Consider the following 15151-nt stretch of genomic DNA (forward strand, 5'->3'; position numbering starts at 1 on the left):
TGTAATGAGGTCACCCCAAAACTTTGTACCTTAAATTAGCAACTTATTTCAGATAGTTTCTGAAGGTTGGGAATTTGGGAGCACCTTGTTGGGTGGTCCTGGACTGGGGTCTCAGAAGCTGTAGTCAAGATAACCGCCAGCCAGGGCCCCATCATCTGGCGGCTGGAGCGGGGCTGGGGGCGCCCTCGAGACCTGGCCCCTCTAGTGGCTGTGGGTGGGAGGCTTCAGTTCCTCAGCCCACGGGCCTCTCCGTGAAGCTGCCTGAGGGGCCTCACAACATGGCAGCTGCCTGCTCCAGAGCCCCTGGCCCACGAGTGAGAGCCAGGAGGATGCGCTGTGCCTTTGTGAGCTAGCGTTGGAGATGGCGCACTGCCACTTCTGTCACGTTCTGTTTGCTAGAAGGTCACTAGAAGTCCAGCCCGTGCTCAGGGAGGGAAATAGGCTGTATTGGAAAGAAAGAGCATCAGAGATCTGTGGGCATGTTGAAAACCCAGCAGTGGCCCCGGCTTGTGAGCGTGAAGGAGGAGGGGGAACAGAGTCTGCCCTGGGGCTGACCGGGCAGTGAGAGGCCGAGGTAGGAGGGGGCTGAAATGAGGACCCCGTGTCACCAAGAATGCCTGGGGGGCTCGTCTGGGGGCTCATCTGGAGGCTGGGGTGAAGAGACAGCGGCTGCTGGGCCCTTTCCCCATAGTTTTCCAGGCTGACTTGCTGATCCTTTCGATCCTCTGGGGCCCCGGGAGCCTCAGTGCACCCATCTCTGAGATGGGGCGGTAGTTGTGCTCGTGTCTGGAAGGGCTGTGGGTATTAGCAAGGTCATGGCTGGCATGGAGGCACGAAGTGGTTCAGGGACGTGCTCAGGACCACCCACGGCAGGCACAGCTGTCCTAGTTGACCTCGCCACAACACCAGGAGGGAGAGGGGAGAGCCTTGTGGGCGCCTGGCGCACAGTGGGTGGTGAGGCTGTGGTGCTGAGAAAGCTCTGGGGAGGGGGGCGCCGAGCCCTTGGGGTGGTGCTAAGACATTCCCTTGGGGTGAGCCCATGCGGCAGGGCGCTGCCGCCACGTCTGTGCGCTGTCCCTCCAGCGGATGTTGCTCCTGACCTGTCGTGACCATGGTAGAGTGGCACAGTCCCAGCTGTGGGCCGGTGCCCTGCGACGTGATTTGGCTTGAGACCTCGAGGTCTTTGATGTAAATACCAAACTATTGGCCCCAGGAAAGTGTGTTCTTGCAGAACTTCTGGGAAAGGTGGCTCCACTAAGACCCTGGCTTGGTGGAGGATGGGTGGGAAGGGCGCTTTGTAAACTCTTCCTGAGGCGTCTGGTGGAGATGGTCAGCCTCACGCACCTTGGTTTCCGTGCTGGGTGCGCAGCGCAGCGGGGTCTGGGTAGGAGGGGCGGCAGCAGGAGAGCCAGGCCCCCGGCTCGGCCTATCCTCATGTGCCCCACCCCGCAGGCACGGGCGAGAGCGGGAAGAGCACCTTCATCAAGCAGATGCGCATCATCCATGGCGCTGGCTACTCCGAGGAGGACAAGCGCGGCTTCACCAAGCTCGTGTACCAGAATATCTTCACCGCCATGCAGGCCATGATCCGCGCCATGGAGACGCTCAAGATTCTCTACAAGTACGAGCAGAACAAGGTGAGCCACAGGCGTGGGGGGAGCGCACCTGGGCAGCCCTGGGCTGCTGGTGTGTGCAGCCGGCCTGCCAGGCTGGGGCTGTGCGGGGTCCTGGCCAGCTGGGTTACCCTTACTCATGTTTGTTCCTGTCGTGGACGTGGAAACAGCGACCGCTGTCTTCCTGGGGGCGACTGAGAGTTAAGATGGGCATCGCCTGGCCCAGCGGCACACTTCCCCCCAAGCCTCTGTGGGCGCTGCACCCTGCGGGTGGGGAAGCTGAGGCCTGCGAGGTGAGCTGCTCGCCCGGGCCGCCTCGGGAATAAGCAGCACGAGCCCCTGGTTGCGGGGCCTTCCCTGGGCTGAGCAGCCCACCGGACACCTGGGGTCGGCCCACACGGTCAACCCATGGGGCTGCACTTCACCTTCTCGCCCTGGGGTTTTTATTCGTTGAAGTGGTCTCGCTCTGTCACCCAGGCTGGAGTGCAGTGGACCGGTCAGGGCTCATGGCAGCCTGGACCCCTGCGCTCAGGTGATTCCACCTCAGCCTCCCCTGCAGTCACCATGCCCAGCTGACTGTCGTGTTTTTTGTAGAGATGGGGTTTCACCTTGTTGCCCAGGCTGGTCTTGAACTCCTGGGCTCAAGCAGTCCTCCTGCTTTGGCCTCTCAAAGTGCTGGGATTACAGGTATGAGCCACTGTGCCCGGCCTTCGCCCTAGTGTTTTTCCTTTAACAAAGTAGAAGTGGTTTGATGCCCTGTTTTTCAGTGACTTTATCGAGCTCTAATCCGCATTCTGTGCGCGTCACTTGCTCGAGTGTCTAATCTGGCGGCTCTCGACATATTTACATAGTTGTGCAGCCTCCACCACTGCCTGATTCCAGAACATTCATCTTCCCAAAGGAAGCCCCATCCCCGTCCTCCAGCCCGGCACCCACACATCCCCTTCCTGCCTCTGTGGATGGGCCTGTCCTGGCCATTTCATAGGAATGGGGTCACACAGCATGGCCTTCGTCTGGCGGCTCTCACTGAGTGTGGCGTTGTCAGGGCGCATCCGCGTGGCGACCGGCCTCAGAACCATGTCCCTGTTTGTGGCTGAGTCCCATTCCAGTGCGTGGAGGGACTGGGTGTTTGCCCATTTATTCCCTGGTGGACATTTGAGCGTCTTCCTGTGTGGGCTTTTGGGAACGGAGCTGCTGTGACGGTCTGTAGACGTGCATGTGTGCGGACAGCGTGCTCCCTTCCCTCAGTTGTACACCCGGTAGTGGAATTGCCCTCTGAGAAGCCTCCCCCGTGGCCACTTTAGGGGCAGGCCCAGCCGCCGTGCCACCGTGGTTCCTGCCAGTGGTCTCTCTGGGCCCCTCCAGCCACGGAGCCACTGATGCCACTTCTGTAGCCCTGTTTTCCTGGGTGGGTCTGTTGCTTTTGGATCCCAGTTTACCACTTGCCCTGCCTCTGCTGTGATCCCTTCCAGCGGTGGCCTCTCCGAGTCCAGGTTCACATGTGGGCTTAGATTCCATCAGCATCTGAAACAGGCACCTGCAGGCTGCAGACTGATGTTGTCGATAAAGTTTTATTGGCACATGCCCATTTCTGCCATGTTGCCCGTGGTGCTTTGGCAGCGGCGGCAGAGCTGAGTGCTGGAGGCCATCCGTGTGGTCGGCAAAGCTGGGCACGCTCTCTGGCCCTCTGCAGAAGCAGGTTGCTGGTCCTGAACCTGGAAGTTTCCAGGGAGTGGGATTTTTGGTGTTTGTGTCTCTTTTTCCAAGTCCCCCAAGGTGTGCTTAGCTCAGATTGAGAAGCTGGGGCAGGGCTAGGGGAGGGCTGAAGCTGGAGTTGGGGCCAGGGAGTGTTGTTCACAGGGGACGACAAGGGCAGAGTCTCCACTCTGGGAGCCCAGGGACTCCCTTCTTCCCCATCTTGGGTCCCACCCATTGGGTCCTCTCCCCAGTGGCTGGTTGTGTAGTCCTGTGCGCCCCTGGACAGGCACTCAGAGCAGCAGGAGGCGAATAGCCTTCCCAGCGTCTGCCCCTGAAGGGGGTGTGTGTGTGAGCACGTGTGTGAACATGTGTGTTGTGTGTGTGCGTGTGTTTGGTCAGCCTTCTTTTGTAGATGGGGCAGCAAACCTGTAGAAGGCGCACCTTGTTCCCCAGACACCAGGCGCGCGGCTGCAGGGGACGCTCAGACGCTTATTTTCCCAGTGTCTGCTGACACCTGCACACCCGGCACTTTCAGAGACCAAGGCAGGGGGATCGCCTGAGTCCAGGAGTTCGAGACCACGCTGGGCAACATAGCAAGACCTCATCTCTACAAAAAACATTAAAAAATTAGCTGGGCGGCTCATGCGCTGGGCACGGTATCAGCCATTGAGTGCAGTGGCTCGGGGCCACCTGTCCTCAGCGCCAGGTGTGGTGCCTGCTCTTGATGGTCTTTGATAAGCATTTTTCGGATCCAAGAGAGAAGCCAGGCAGGGCGGAAACCGAGTCTGGAGCTGCAGTGGCCTGTGACTCGGCTTCCCACCTCCCGGCGTCTGGAGAATCCGAGGCAGTGAGTGCTGGGGTATCGCCCGCTCCCCGCCCCCCGTCGCCGTCTGTCCTGTGGTCATGCTTGGCACCGTCCCGCCCTCCTGTGGGTCCTCCCCTTGCTTGGGTTTGAAGTGTGTTCCCCATGCCATCCCCTCCCACCTCTGAGAAGCCAGTGGAAGCCTGGCCTCCCAGCCGCCTGCAAACCGCCCTGCTGGTAGGAACCGCATGGCGAGGCGGCCTGGTGTTTTCCTGACGCGTGTTCACACGAAACTGTCATTGGTCCTGAGTGTGCAGCCTGCAGAATGCTGCTGGTCCAGTGAGGCCTGGAAGAGGGGCCACCAGCTTTCTGGTGGCTCCATGACCTCTGAAGCCCTTGGCCTCTTCCCCTCCCGCCCTCACAGGCCAATGCGCTCCTGATCCGGGAAGTGGACGTGGAAAAGGTGACCACGTTCGAGCATCAGTACGTCAGTGCCATCAAGACCCTGTGGGACGACCCCGGCATCCAGGAGTGCTATGACCGCAGGCGCGAGTACCAGCTCTCTGACTCTGCCAAGTAGTGAGTGTGGCCGTGCGTCTGCGGGAGGGGGACAGCGGCTGCAGGCTGGCACTGCGGACCCTTCGGGAAGCCCTCTGTAGCCCCTGTGGTGCCCCCTGCCCACCAGCCTAGGGCACGGACGTGGTGGGACCCGGCCACCTTGCCGGATGGAGGGACCAGAGCAGACCAGGACGGGCGACACCTTATCGGGAGCCTGTGGACTCTGGTGTAGCCCTGGCCTCCCTGCGCACCTGGCCCTGCCGCCCTCCCCGGGTGGGACTGAGCTCCTGTCCCTGCCACCCTCCCCGGGTGGGACTGAGCACCTGGCCCTCCCCAGCACTGGGGGAGACCCTAAGGGGACAGGGATAGGCCCATCCCCCACCCCTCCTGCCTGTCCTCTCTGTGTTCCCTGCCTCTGGGGGGCTGTAGGAGGGCCCAGATCACCAAGCACTTGGAACCAAATGCCAGGGCCTTCGGGCAGAACTGGAAGGTGGGCTGCAGCCTCCCCGGCCTCTCACAGCCCCACCAGGGAGACCACTTGGGACTGCCCACGGCATCAGAAATGGGAAACTGTCAGAGCCCACAGGGCCTCAGGAGATGCCGCAGCTGAACGCCGTGTGGGGTCCCAGAGTGGGGTTGCGAGGGCATGAGGGGAAACTGAGGAAGCTAGAATCAAGTATGGGCTTGAGTGGCTGCACTCTGAAGATGCTGGCTCACTGCTCATGGTGGGTGCTGCGCCCAAGTGCAGGGAGCAGCAGGGAGACGGGCGCGGGGATCTGCCGGGGCCTCTGCAGCCGCCACTCTCCTCTGTGCGCTTACTTGTGAAGCCTCAAGCCTGGGGCAGCCCACGCGTGACCTGCCCTGGGGCACCATCTCCCGCTTGGTGGCCGTCTCTGGGCAGCTCCAGGACAAGGCCCTAGACTAGCTGGAGTCCTCGTCCTGGGAGTTTCTCTTGTGCTGGGTCATTTTCCGTCCCCCAAGGACACAGAGGAACCCGCGCCTCTTGCTCAGATAGAGCTGAGAGGCTCGCACCCAACACCAGGGTCTCCCTGCAGCTGCTTCAGACCCTGCTGTGGGTGGCGCGGTGCACGGGCCGCACCCTCCCTGTGGCTTCCCGTCCCCCTGCTGGTTTGCATGCTGTGTCCCCATTCGTCCTGTCCCCCCACCCCGCAGCCAGCCTGAGGGCCCCCCCTTGACCCCCATGTTGCAGCTACCTGACCGATGTTGACCGAATCGCCACCTTGGGCTACCTACCCACCCAGCAGGACGTGCTGCGGGTCCGCGTGCCCACCACCGGCATCATCGAGTACCCTTTCGACCTGGAGAACATCATCTTCAGGTACCACCTGGCCACTGCTGGCGGGGAGGGCACCTCGTTCCCCAGACACCAGGCCCCCAGCTGCAGGGGATGTTGAGACGCTCATTTTCCCAGTGTCCGGACACACCTGCACACCCGGCGCCTTAGGAGGCCAAGGCAGGGGGATCGCCTGAGCCCAGGAGTTTGAGACCACCCTGGGCAACATAGCAAGACCTCATCTCTACAAAAAGCATTTTAAAAATTAGCCGGGCGTGGTGCTGTGCCTGTGGGCCCAGCTACTCGGGAGGCTGAGGCGGATGAATCGCTTGAGCCCGGGAGGTCGAGGCTGAAGTGAGCCATGATCACACCATGGACTCTAGCCTGGGTGACGCGGGAGACCCTGTCTCGTCTCAGTAAATGCAGAAAGCCGTTGGTCTTCATCCTCAGGCTGTTCGAGCAGGTCAGGAGACAGGGTTTATCTCTCAGTGTGTGTGAGCCAGCACCACCAAGGAGGGGCCCGGGTCGGATGGAGTGAGTGTGGGGCTGGGGGCCCGCTGCAGGGTGCCGGAGGGGCCATAGGCATGGAGGCTGTGAGGGGAGGGTCACAGGGACGGAGGCTGTGAGGGGAGGGTCACAGGGACGGAGGCTGTGAGGGGAGGTCACGGGGACGGAGGCTGTGAGGGGAGGGGGTCACGGGGACGGAGGCTGTGAGGGGAGGGGGTCACGGGGACGGAGACTGTGAGGGGAGGGGGTCACGGGGACGGAGGTTGTGAGGGGAGGGGGTCACGGGGACGGAGACTGTGAGGGTGGGGGTCACGGGGACGGAGGCTGTGAGGGGAGGGGGTCACGGGGACGGAGGCTGTGAGGGGAGGGGGTCACGGGGACGGAGACTGTGAGGGGAGGGGGTCACGGGGACGGAGGCTGTGAGGGGAGGGGGTCACGGGGACGGAGACTGTGAGGGTGGGGGTCACGGGGACGGAGGCTGTGAGGGGAGGGGGTCACGGGGACCGAGGCTGTGAGGGGAGGGGGTCACGGGGACCGAGGCTGTGAGGGGAGGGGGTCACGGGGACGGAGGCTGTGAGGGGAGGGGGTCACGGGGACGGAGGCTGTGAGGGGAGGGGGTCACGGGGACGGAGGCTGTGAGGGGAGGGGGTCACGGGGACGGAGGCTGTGAGGGGAGGGGGTCACGGGGACGGAGGCTGTGAAGGGAGGGGGTCACGGGGACGGAGGCTGTGAGGGGAGGGGGTCACGGGGACGGAGGCTGTGAGGGGAGGGGGTCACGGGGACGGAGGCTGTGAAGGGAGGGTCATGGGGACGGAGGCTGTGAGGGGAGGGGCTCCAGGCTGGGGAGGAGCTGGGTGACATGGATTCTGTTCTTCGTGGGCTGCCCCTGCAGATCCCAACGGGCTTCTGGGGCTCCAGGGTCCGATGTGGCTGCCGGTCAGCAGAGCAGTGTTCTCCCTGGGGACCCTCAGTGCTGGGAGGCTGCACAGCTGCTGGATTCTGCCGTCCCTGGGAATGTGGGCCCTGCCCGTGTGGCTCTTGGCCCTGCATACCATCTCTAGCACCGAGGTCCTGGCTGCTGTGGAGCCGCTGAGGGGCAAGGCTGTGTGTGCCTGTCCTGGCTGCCCGTTCGGGGTGTGAGGCTTCAACCGCAGGCCCGATCCCTACCCGGTGCAGGAGGCCAGAAGGCTGACGTGAAGGTGTGGGTGGGGCCGGGTCCTTCTGAGGCCAAGGGGACCTGCCCAGGCCTCTCCCAGCTCCTGCTGGTGGCCATGTCCTTGACGTTCCTTGACTTGTGGCCAAGTTGCCCACCCTGCCGTCATCGTCACGCGGCGTCCTTCCTGCCTATGTGGTCACCTCTGTTCTCTGAGGACCCTGTCCTTGGCTAGGGCCCCCTGCCTCTGTGTGGCGCCATCCTAAACAGTGACATCTGCACAGACCGTTTCCAGGTCAGACCCGATCCCCAGGTTTCAGCATGGGTGGGGGTGCTAGCCGGCTCTGTCCTGGAGGGCCTCTCCAGCTGGTGCCCTGCCAAGGCCACTGTGAGGGTTCCAGGAAGTCTGGGTTTCCCTGAGGCCCCTGCCCTGAGACCTATCCCAGGACCAGAGGTGCCGCCCCTGCCGTCCGCTTGTTCTCCCCACCTGTCCTTCCAGCCCGGCTTCCCAGTGCAGGCAGGGAGGATGCGGCTTGAGGACAGAGGCAGGGCTGGAGCAATGTGGCCTCAGGCCAAGGAACGCCAAGCCCTGGGGTGGTTCCCTTGCCCCGAGCAGGCGCTGGGCCTCAGAAGCTGTGGCGTCCTCTCTGGACATGGGCGATGGTGGATTGTTAAGAGAAAGGTTTTTTTCTTTACATGGGGCCCATGACCCCAGGATAAAACTGAGGCCAGCTGGGCACAGGCCAGGATGTGGCATGAATGTCCCCTCCCCACCTCGTGTCTCAGGGTCCCTTTGCAGCCTCACGCTGGCCTCTTCACAGCGCAGGCCTTCTGTGCCATCTGTCGGGAATGTCTGCCCTCCCCGAGCTCACTGCCTCCCCTTGATCTCCTGGGCCGCTCCTGCTCCGGCTGTGCCCTCTGTGCTGAGTGCAGAGCCCTGGCCTGAGCCTGCGCCTCCGCTGCCATCGTTTCTCTGCCAGCCGCCTCTGTCCATCATGAGCCCACAGAGGGCAGCCCAGGTGCTCTGGGACAAAGCTGGTGGCTTGGTCTATGCCTGGAGGCCTTGAAGGCTGGTGGGATTGCCCCAGTGCACCAGGAGAGGCGCCTGCTCCCTCAGGTGGGGAGAAGACACTGGGGACCCGGGTCCCAGCCTTGCCAGCCTCCACAGGTGTGCAGGGGAGGCCTTTCGTTCCCCGTCGCTCTCCCGCCTGGCTGCAGCTGCTAGTGCAGGAGGGCCTACTCCTGTCCCTTAGAGTCACCTGGCACGTCTGTGGTCCACCTGTGCCTGCTGGTCTCCCCGCCCCACAGACCAGACCAGGCGGAATCTGCCGCTCGCATGCCAGGGCAGTCCCGCTATCCTGGGCAGAGATTCAGGGACCCCGCCCTCCCTGGGGCCTGGGGCTGAGGCTCTCCGATTCTGCCTTTGTGTTTTTTCTTTTTTTTTTTTGAGATGGAATTTTGCTCTTGTTGCCCAGGCTGGAGTGAGTGGCATGGCCTCCACCTCCTGGGTTCCAGCGGTTTTCTGGCCTCAGCCTCCTGGGCTCCAGCGGTTTTCTGGCCTCAGCCTCCTGGGCAGCTGAGATTACAGTTATACACCACCACGCTCAGCTCATTTTGTATTTTCAGTCGAGACAGGGGTTTCTCCATGTTGGTCAGGTTGGTCTTGAACTCCCAGCCTCAAGTGATCTGCCTGCCTTGGCCTTCCAGAGTGCTGGGATTATAGGCGTGAGCCACTGTGCCCAGCCTGTATCTTTCTAGAAAACTTAGAAAAGTCACAAGTGGAAAGAGGTGAATCCCCTGTGACGGAGCCCGCCCGCAGACATCGTCTCAGCCGCTGTTCTTTCTGCCGCTGTTGTGTGTGGCTAAGTGTGGGGTTGAGCTTCTCACTGTGTGAGGCGGGGGCTCCGCCGGCCCTTCTCCCCAGGCGGAGGCTGACAATTCCGCCCTCTGCAGCCGCACACCGTGGGGCACTGCGGGGAGTGACTGTGGCATCAGTGTTGACTCCTGTGAAATCTGCGCCCCTGACCCCAGTGAGGGGAATCGCCTCTGTGCTTAGGGTGATGTCTGACATTCAGACGCCGGCTCTAGGGTCCCAGGGTACCATTGCAGGTTCCTGTGGCAGCTGATGCCCCGAATCCCCTGGGTTCTCAGGTCCCCACCCTGGCACCCACTTCCCTGGGCCCTGTGGCCTCTGGGACCCTTTACCAGTGATGGAGGGGCCTGCGGCGGGCACTCCTGGAGGTGGTGCGCCCACTCTCGGGGTGCGTCCTTGACGGTTTCAACATTGGGAGCTCTTGTGCGGCAGCCGCCGTCCAGTCTGGTGTGGCAGGAGGGGCCTGGCTGGGGGCCGTCCTTGGACAGCAGACTGGGCCTTGGGGCCACAGGTGGCTGAGTCCTGGTGCCGTGTCCTTCCAGGATGGTGGACGTCGGGGGACAGCGGTCAGAGCGGAGGAAGTGGATCCACTGCTTCGAGAATGTCACGTCCATCATGTTCCTCGTCGCCCTCAGCGAATACGACCAAGTCCTGGTGGAGTCGGACAACGAGGTGGGTGCCGCCCTGAGCAGGGCCAGCGTGGGGGCTGGGCCTTCCCCGCCCGCTGAGCCCGGGGCCCCTCGGCCGTCCGCGGGTGCATGCCGGGGGTGGGGGCCGCTCTGAGCCCCGCTGCCTTCGCTCCCGCAGAACCGGATGGAGGAGAGCAAAGCCCTGTTCCGGACCATCATCACCTACCCCTGGTTCCAGAACTCCTCCGTCATCCTCTTCCTCAACAAGAAGGACCTGCTGGAGGACAAGATCCTCTACTCACACCTGGTGGACTACTTCCCCGAGTTTGACGGTGCGGCCTGCGGCCGGGCTGGGCTCACGGGAGGGAGGTCTCAGGTCTCATGAGGGGGTTCCTGTACGGGAATGAGTTCTCCATCGTGGGTGTCCCATACCCATTGGAGGAGTCTGTGAGGCAGGGAGATCTCAGCTGGGAGGGGTCTCGGGTGGGAGGGGTCTTGTACAAGGAGGGCACCATGGGAGAGAAGTCTCGTATCGGTGGGTCTGGTATGGGGGCAGTTGGGTGGGGTATTCTGTATGAGGAATCCCCTCTGAAGGCGTCTCACAGGAATGCTTTGTGCACACACTGTGGGGACCTTGGCGGTAGCCCCCGTGTCCTCTTCTGTGTCCTGGTACCCCCCCCCCCGCAGAGCCCTCCTTCCCTCCATGGCCCCAGCCTCACAGGCTGTGTCAGGGCAACTGAGCACTGGGGTCTCCACACTCCCACCTCCCTCTGGGCCTGGGGGTGGCGGCCAGGGAGGGTGTGCCCTTGCCTGTGCGGTCAGTGGTGCGTTAGCGCTCTCACCACTCAGAGCTGTTACTGCCCGGCACAGCGAGGCCCCAGCTGCTCTGGCACCTTCGTTTCCATCCGGCTCAGCGCTACTCCTGTGGGTCTCGGGTCTCGGGTGTCATTTTCTGGAGGGGCAACAGGAGGGAGGGGTCTGGCACATGGTGTGGCCTCGGCCCTGCTACCTCTATTGCCCCCGCTCCGGCCGCACGTGGCCCCTGCCTGGCAGCTTGTCCCATGGGTTCAGGGAGCCCTGGCAGGAGGAAGCCCAGGCCCTGGATGTGGGACCCTGTCCTGCCAGCCCCAAGGCAGCCTCCTGGACACCCCCAGGGCCTTTGCATCCAGCAGGCAGGAGTCCAGGGTGGTGGCGGAGCAGGGGTGGTGGGTGGGAAACATCACCCTTGCTGGAGCCTTCAGGGCACTGTGTGGGTGGCTGGGGGCCGCTGTTCCTGCTCTGTGGGCTCTGTGCCCAGCCCTGGGGGCCTCCTCTGACCCTGGGCCCTCACAGGGCAGCCGTGCTGGAGTCTGGAAGGCTGTGGCTGTGGAGCTGAGTGGGTAGAGGCCACAGTGGGCTCTGGGCTGGGGTGGAGCCGGGCCCCCGAGAGTGAGAAAGGGGCCCGTGTGTCCTTTGCCCCAGGCCAGGCTGGGCACAGCCTCCCCTTCCGCCTCCCCAGGGCCCCAGCGGGACGCCCAGGCGGCGCGGGAGTTCATCCTCAAGATGTTCGTGGACCTGAACCCGGACAGCGACAAGATCATCTACTCGCACTTCACCTGCGCCACCGACACGGAGAACATCCGCTTCGTGTTCGCGGCCGTGAAGGACACCATCCTTCAGCTCAACCTCAAGGAGTACAACCTGGTCTGACGGCGCCGGCCGGGCCTCTGCCCGCGGGAGGAGTGTTTTCGTATTTTTAACATGGTTTTTATTTCACAGTACCGGGGGATGTGCGTCTTTCCGTGCACCGCGTGCGTCTTCTCACCTTTCATCGGCGGCAAAGGCGGCCTTTTTCTGGCCTTGACTTATGGCTCGCTTTTTTCTAAAAAAAAAGAAAAAGAAAAAGAAAAAAACCCTACGAAACATGAAACACATGTGCGCCCTGTGCTCCCAGCGACTCTGGGCCTCGCCGAGCCCCTGGCAGCCCGCGTGGGGGCCCCGCCCCGCAGCCCCGCCCGTCCCCGCACCGCTGTCCTTCCCACCCGCCTGCTTTTCCTTTCTCCCCCGCTGCTTCCTCATCACGGAAGGTGTGGAGACTCGGAGACTGACGTTTTCCCCTTTTTTAAGTTATTGACGCCCAGCGCGCCTCCCTCTTCACGACTCAATGCTGTGTTTTGCCCACTGGACCCCTGAAGAGGGGGTGGGGGGCTCCCTCAGTCGCCCACCCTGGGAAGTGCCTAACCTTTTTTTTTTTTTTTTTTTTTTTGAGGAAAAAGAACGCCTGACTGCACAGGCTGTAGCAACACCCTGGGCCCCCTCATGGCCAGGTCGCCCGTCTCTCTGCAGAGGCTGGGAGGGTCCCTAGGCTGGAGCCATGGGGGCTCAGGGCTCCTTCAGGCTGTGCCGCCAGGGCCAGCGTCGGCCGCTTGGGGCCGCCCTGGGCACCTCACTGCGGCCCACGTGGGCTGGGTGACTGACACCGGGAGAAAGGCCTCCTGGCTGGGCCATTTCTTTTCCTTGGTTCGCTTTGTGTTGTCACCAATTTGGAAACAGTGAGGGTGGGGTGGGGACTTTCACATTCTCAGGTGTGTACCCGAGAGGCAGAGAGAGGGACGTGGCTGGCAGCTCCGTGTGTGGCCTTGTCCCAAGCACTTGTGCCTGCACCCCCCGCCCCCCGTGCCGCCCCCAGGGGCGGGGAGGGGTGGGGAGGGGGCGGGAACCAGCACTCGCACTTTGGCCAGGGCCAGGGGAAGATGGCAGCAGGCACCGGCCCGGGCAGCTTCCCAGCCTCACTGGCCATGGCCCGAGGGGGAGCCCGCCAGGCCACCTGCACTGAGCCACAGCCCGGGGTCCTCCTCCTGGGGTCCCTTTAGGCACTGAGGCACCGAGGCTGGTTCTCCCTGGAGACTTCGAAGCTGTGGAGCGAGGGACTGTTTTGGGAGGCAGCTTTCCCTTTCCTGTTGACTGAACACTACAGTGCTGTGTGGGGCGGGGCTGGCACAGCTGGCTCAGGGGTGGATCGCCCGCTGCCTTTCCTGCCTGAGGCGGACTCTGCCCCGCGGCTGCTAGCCTTGACAGATGACAAAAGAAACAGCCCCAAAGTCAGAGCACCCTGACCAGCAGTTCCTGCCCGCCGTTGTAGGGCCTGCCCCGGCCTCCTTGTCCGCAGGGCTGTCTGCTGGCTTCTGGGGGGAGAAGCAGGGGCGCCCCATGGAGGGGGTGCATGCAGGTCAGGGCAGCTACGTTTCTGGTGATGAGCCCCAGCGGGAGAAGGGCTGGCGGGACCCCCAGCTTCCCCGTGCCCCTTTTCTTCTTTTCTCTCCCAGAAGCATCCCTTTCTTTGTGCCAAGTGTCTACCTAAGATGGTTGGTGCCAGAAGCCCCCCATGGCGGGTGCTGGGGTCCAGCCGTGGCCTGGGGAGCAGATGGGGCCAACCCTGGCAGAGTCGCTACACCCATTTCCGAAGTGGACTCCTCTGGGGCCTGGGCTTGTGGCATCTCTGAAGGGACCCAGACCTGGCCTGAGGGTTCAGTTGCCCAGTACTCGGGCCGGGATGCCACTGGGCTAAGTATTAGCTTTTCCTGGGGAGGGGCCGTGCCAAGCATCCCAGAGCCAGGCTGGGGCCGCCAAACTATCTTGGCCCGGGTCCTCTGGGTCCGAGTGCCTGATCCCCCTCCCGCCAAAAAAGCAGAGGTGGGTGCTGCAGGCCCGGGCGGGGTGCCTGCCCCAGTAGAGTCCCAGGCAGTGGTTCTCGTGCCATTGACACCCTCGGGTTGGGGAAGGGGCAGCTGACCCCCACCTTGCCTCATGTGGGGCCACGTGTGGGGTGTTTGACCTTGGTGACTCACCTGCCGGTTCACTCTCATGAGTGCTGACCACCTCCGACCACGTCACGCCCAGGCGGTAGCAGTCCCCGGCCACTGCAAGGCCCACGCCCTGGGTCCCCCGGCTCCTCCAGAGGGGCGTCCCGTGCCAATGTCCCCCAGTGGTGGCAGCGGGTCCTGCGGCCGGCCTGGTGGACGGGACCCGGTGATACTTGTATATTACACAATCCTGATTTCAGACAATTTCAACCTTAATCTATTTAAAAAAGAATATTCTATACAATGCTGTTTTTAAACCTTTTACCATTTGAAATGCATGTGTTGTGCGCATTGGGGGAATGGGAGGAGGGGCTGAGGCGCGGCTCAGTGTCACCTCCCGTGGCCACTGGCCCTGACCCTTCCTCCAGACACTGATGGAAGTCGACTTTTCATATCTTTCTCCTGAAATGAACTCTGTTTTAAATTGGAATAAATTTTGTTCCTAAATGCTGGCGGCCCCCTTCTGGTTAATTTCCTGTTACCCTTCCAAGAGGGTTGGGGGTGAGTGTGCAGAGGCCTGGCCCCCAGGAGCCCTGGACTCCCCAGGGTGTTTCCTGCCCCTGGGAGAGCCTCCTGGCCGCATCCCAACGGTGTCCCGGGGCCTCTCCGCCATCATCTTGTTTGATCCCGGGCTTCAGGTTCATTTCACTAGCACCAGGCCGCAGCAACCCCCCTGGGACATGCCGCCTTGTTTGGGGGACTAGGGAGTGAGAAGGGGAGGAGCCCAGGTCCTGGGCCGGCCGACCGCCCACCGTCCAGGGCACCTGTGGGGAAGTCCTGCCCTCCCGGCCTCCGTTTCTGTAAGCTGCAGACGTGGGCCCTCTGCAGTCTTCCTTCAGTTATTTTTTCCTTTTGGAAAAAAGTGAATAGTAAAATACAGATAGCAAACATCTCAGCGCACAGCTGAGTGGCATTTCGTGCACCCAGGCACATCCTCTCCAGAACCTTCTCTTCCCAAACTGAAACAGACCCTGTGAAACCCTCCCCACCCCCGACACTCCCCCATCCTACCCTCCGTCTCTGTGAGTCTGATGGCGCTAGGGACCTCCTAGGAGTGGAACCCCACAGGGTGTGTCCTGTGTCTCTGGTATCTCCCACTGAGCGTGGTGTTCTCAAGATGCACACTGCAGCCTGTGTCCAGGTTTTCACGGCTCAGTAACCCTCCACAGTGTAGGTGGGCCG

General features: G+C 62.5%; 1 protein-coding gene across 4 annotated transcripts in view; it reads left to right on the forward strand.

Moving 5' to 3' along the window:
* Window positions 1-14416, forward strand: part of GNA11 (G protein subunit alpha 11) — a 31863-nt gene extending 17447 nt beyond the window's left edge. For all 4 annotated transcript variants that reach the window (XM_002761572.7, XM_035290163.3, XM_078361475.1 and 1 more), the window contains exons 2-7: window positions 1453-1637; window positions 4538-4692; window positions 5882-6010; window positions 10041-10170; window positions 10306-10459; window positions 11626-14416. In XM_002761572.7, the coding sequence (XP_002761618.1) occupies window positions 1453-1637; window positions 4538-4692; window positions 5882-6010; window positions 10041-10170; window positions 10306-10459; window positions 11626-11816 (944 nt within the window). In that variant the 3' untranslated portion in view covers window positions 11817-14416. The remainder of the gene's footprint in view (window positions 1-1452; window positions 1638-4537; window positions 4693-5881; window positions 6011-10040; window positions 10171-10305; window positions 10460-11625) is intronic.
* The last annotated feature ends 735 nt before the right edge of the window (window positions 14417-15151 follow it).

The sequence above is a fragment of the Callithrix jacchus genome, chromosome 22 (assembly GCF_049354715.1).
Source record: "Callithrix jacchus isolate 240 chromosome 22, calJac240_pri, whole genome shotgun sequence".
NCBI classification, from domain to species: Eukaryota; Metazoa; Chordata; class Mammalia; order Primates; family Cebidae; genus Callithrix; species Callithrix jacchus.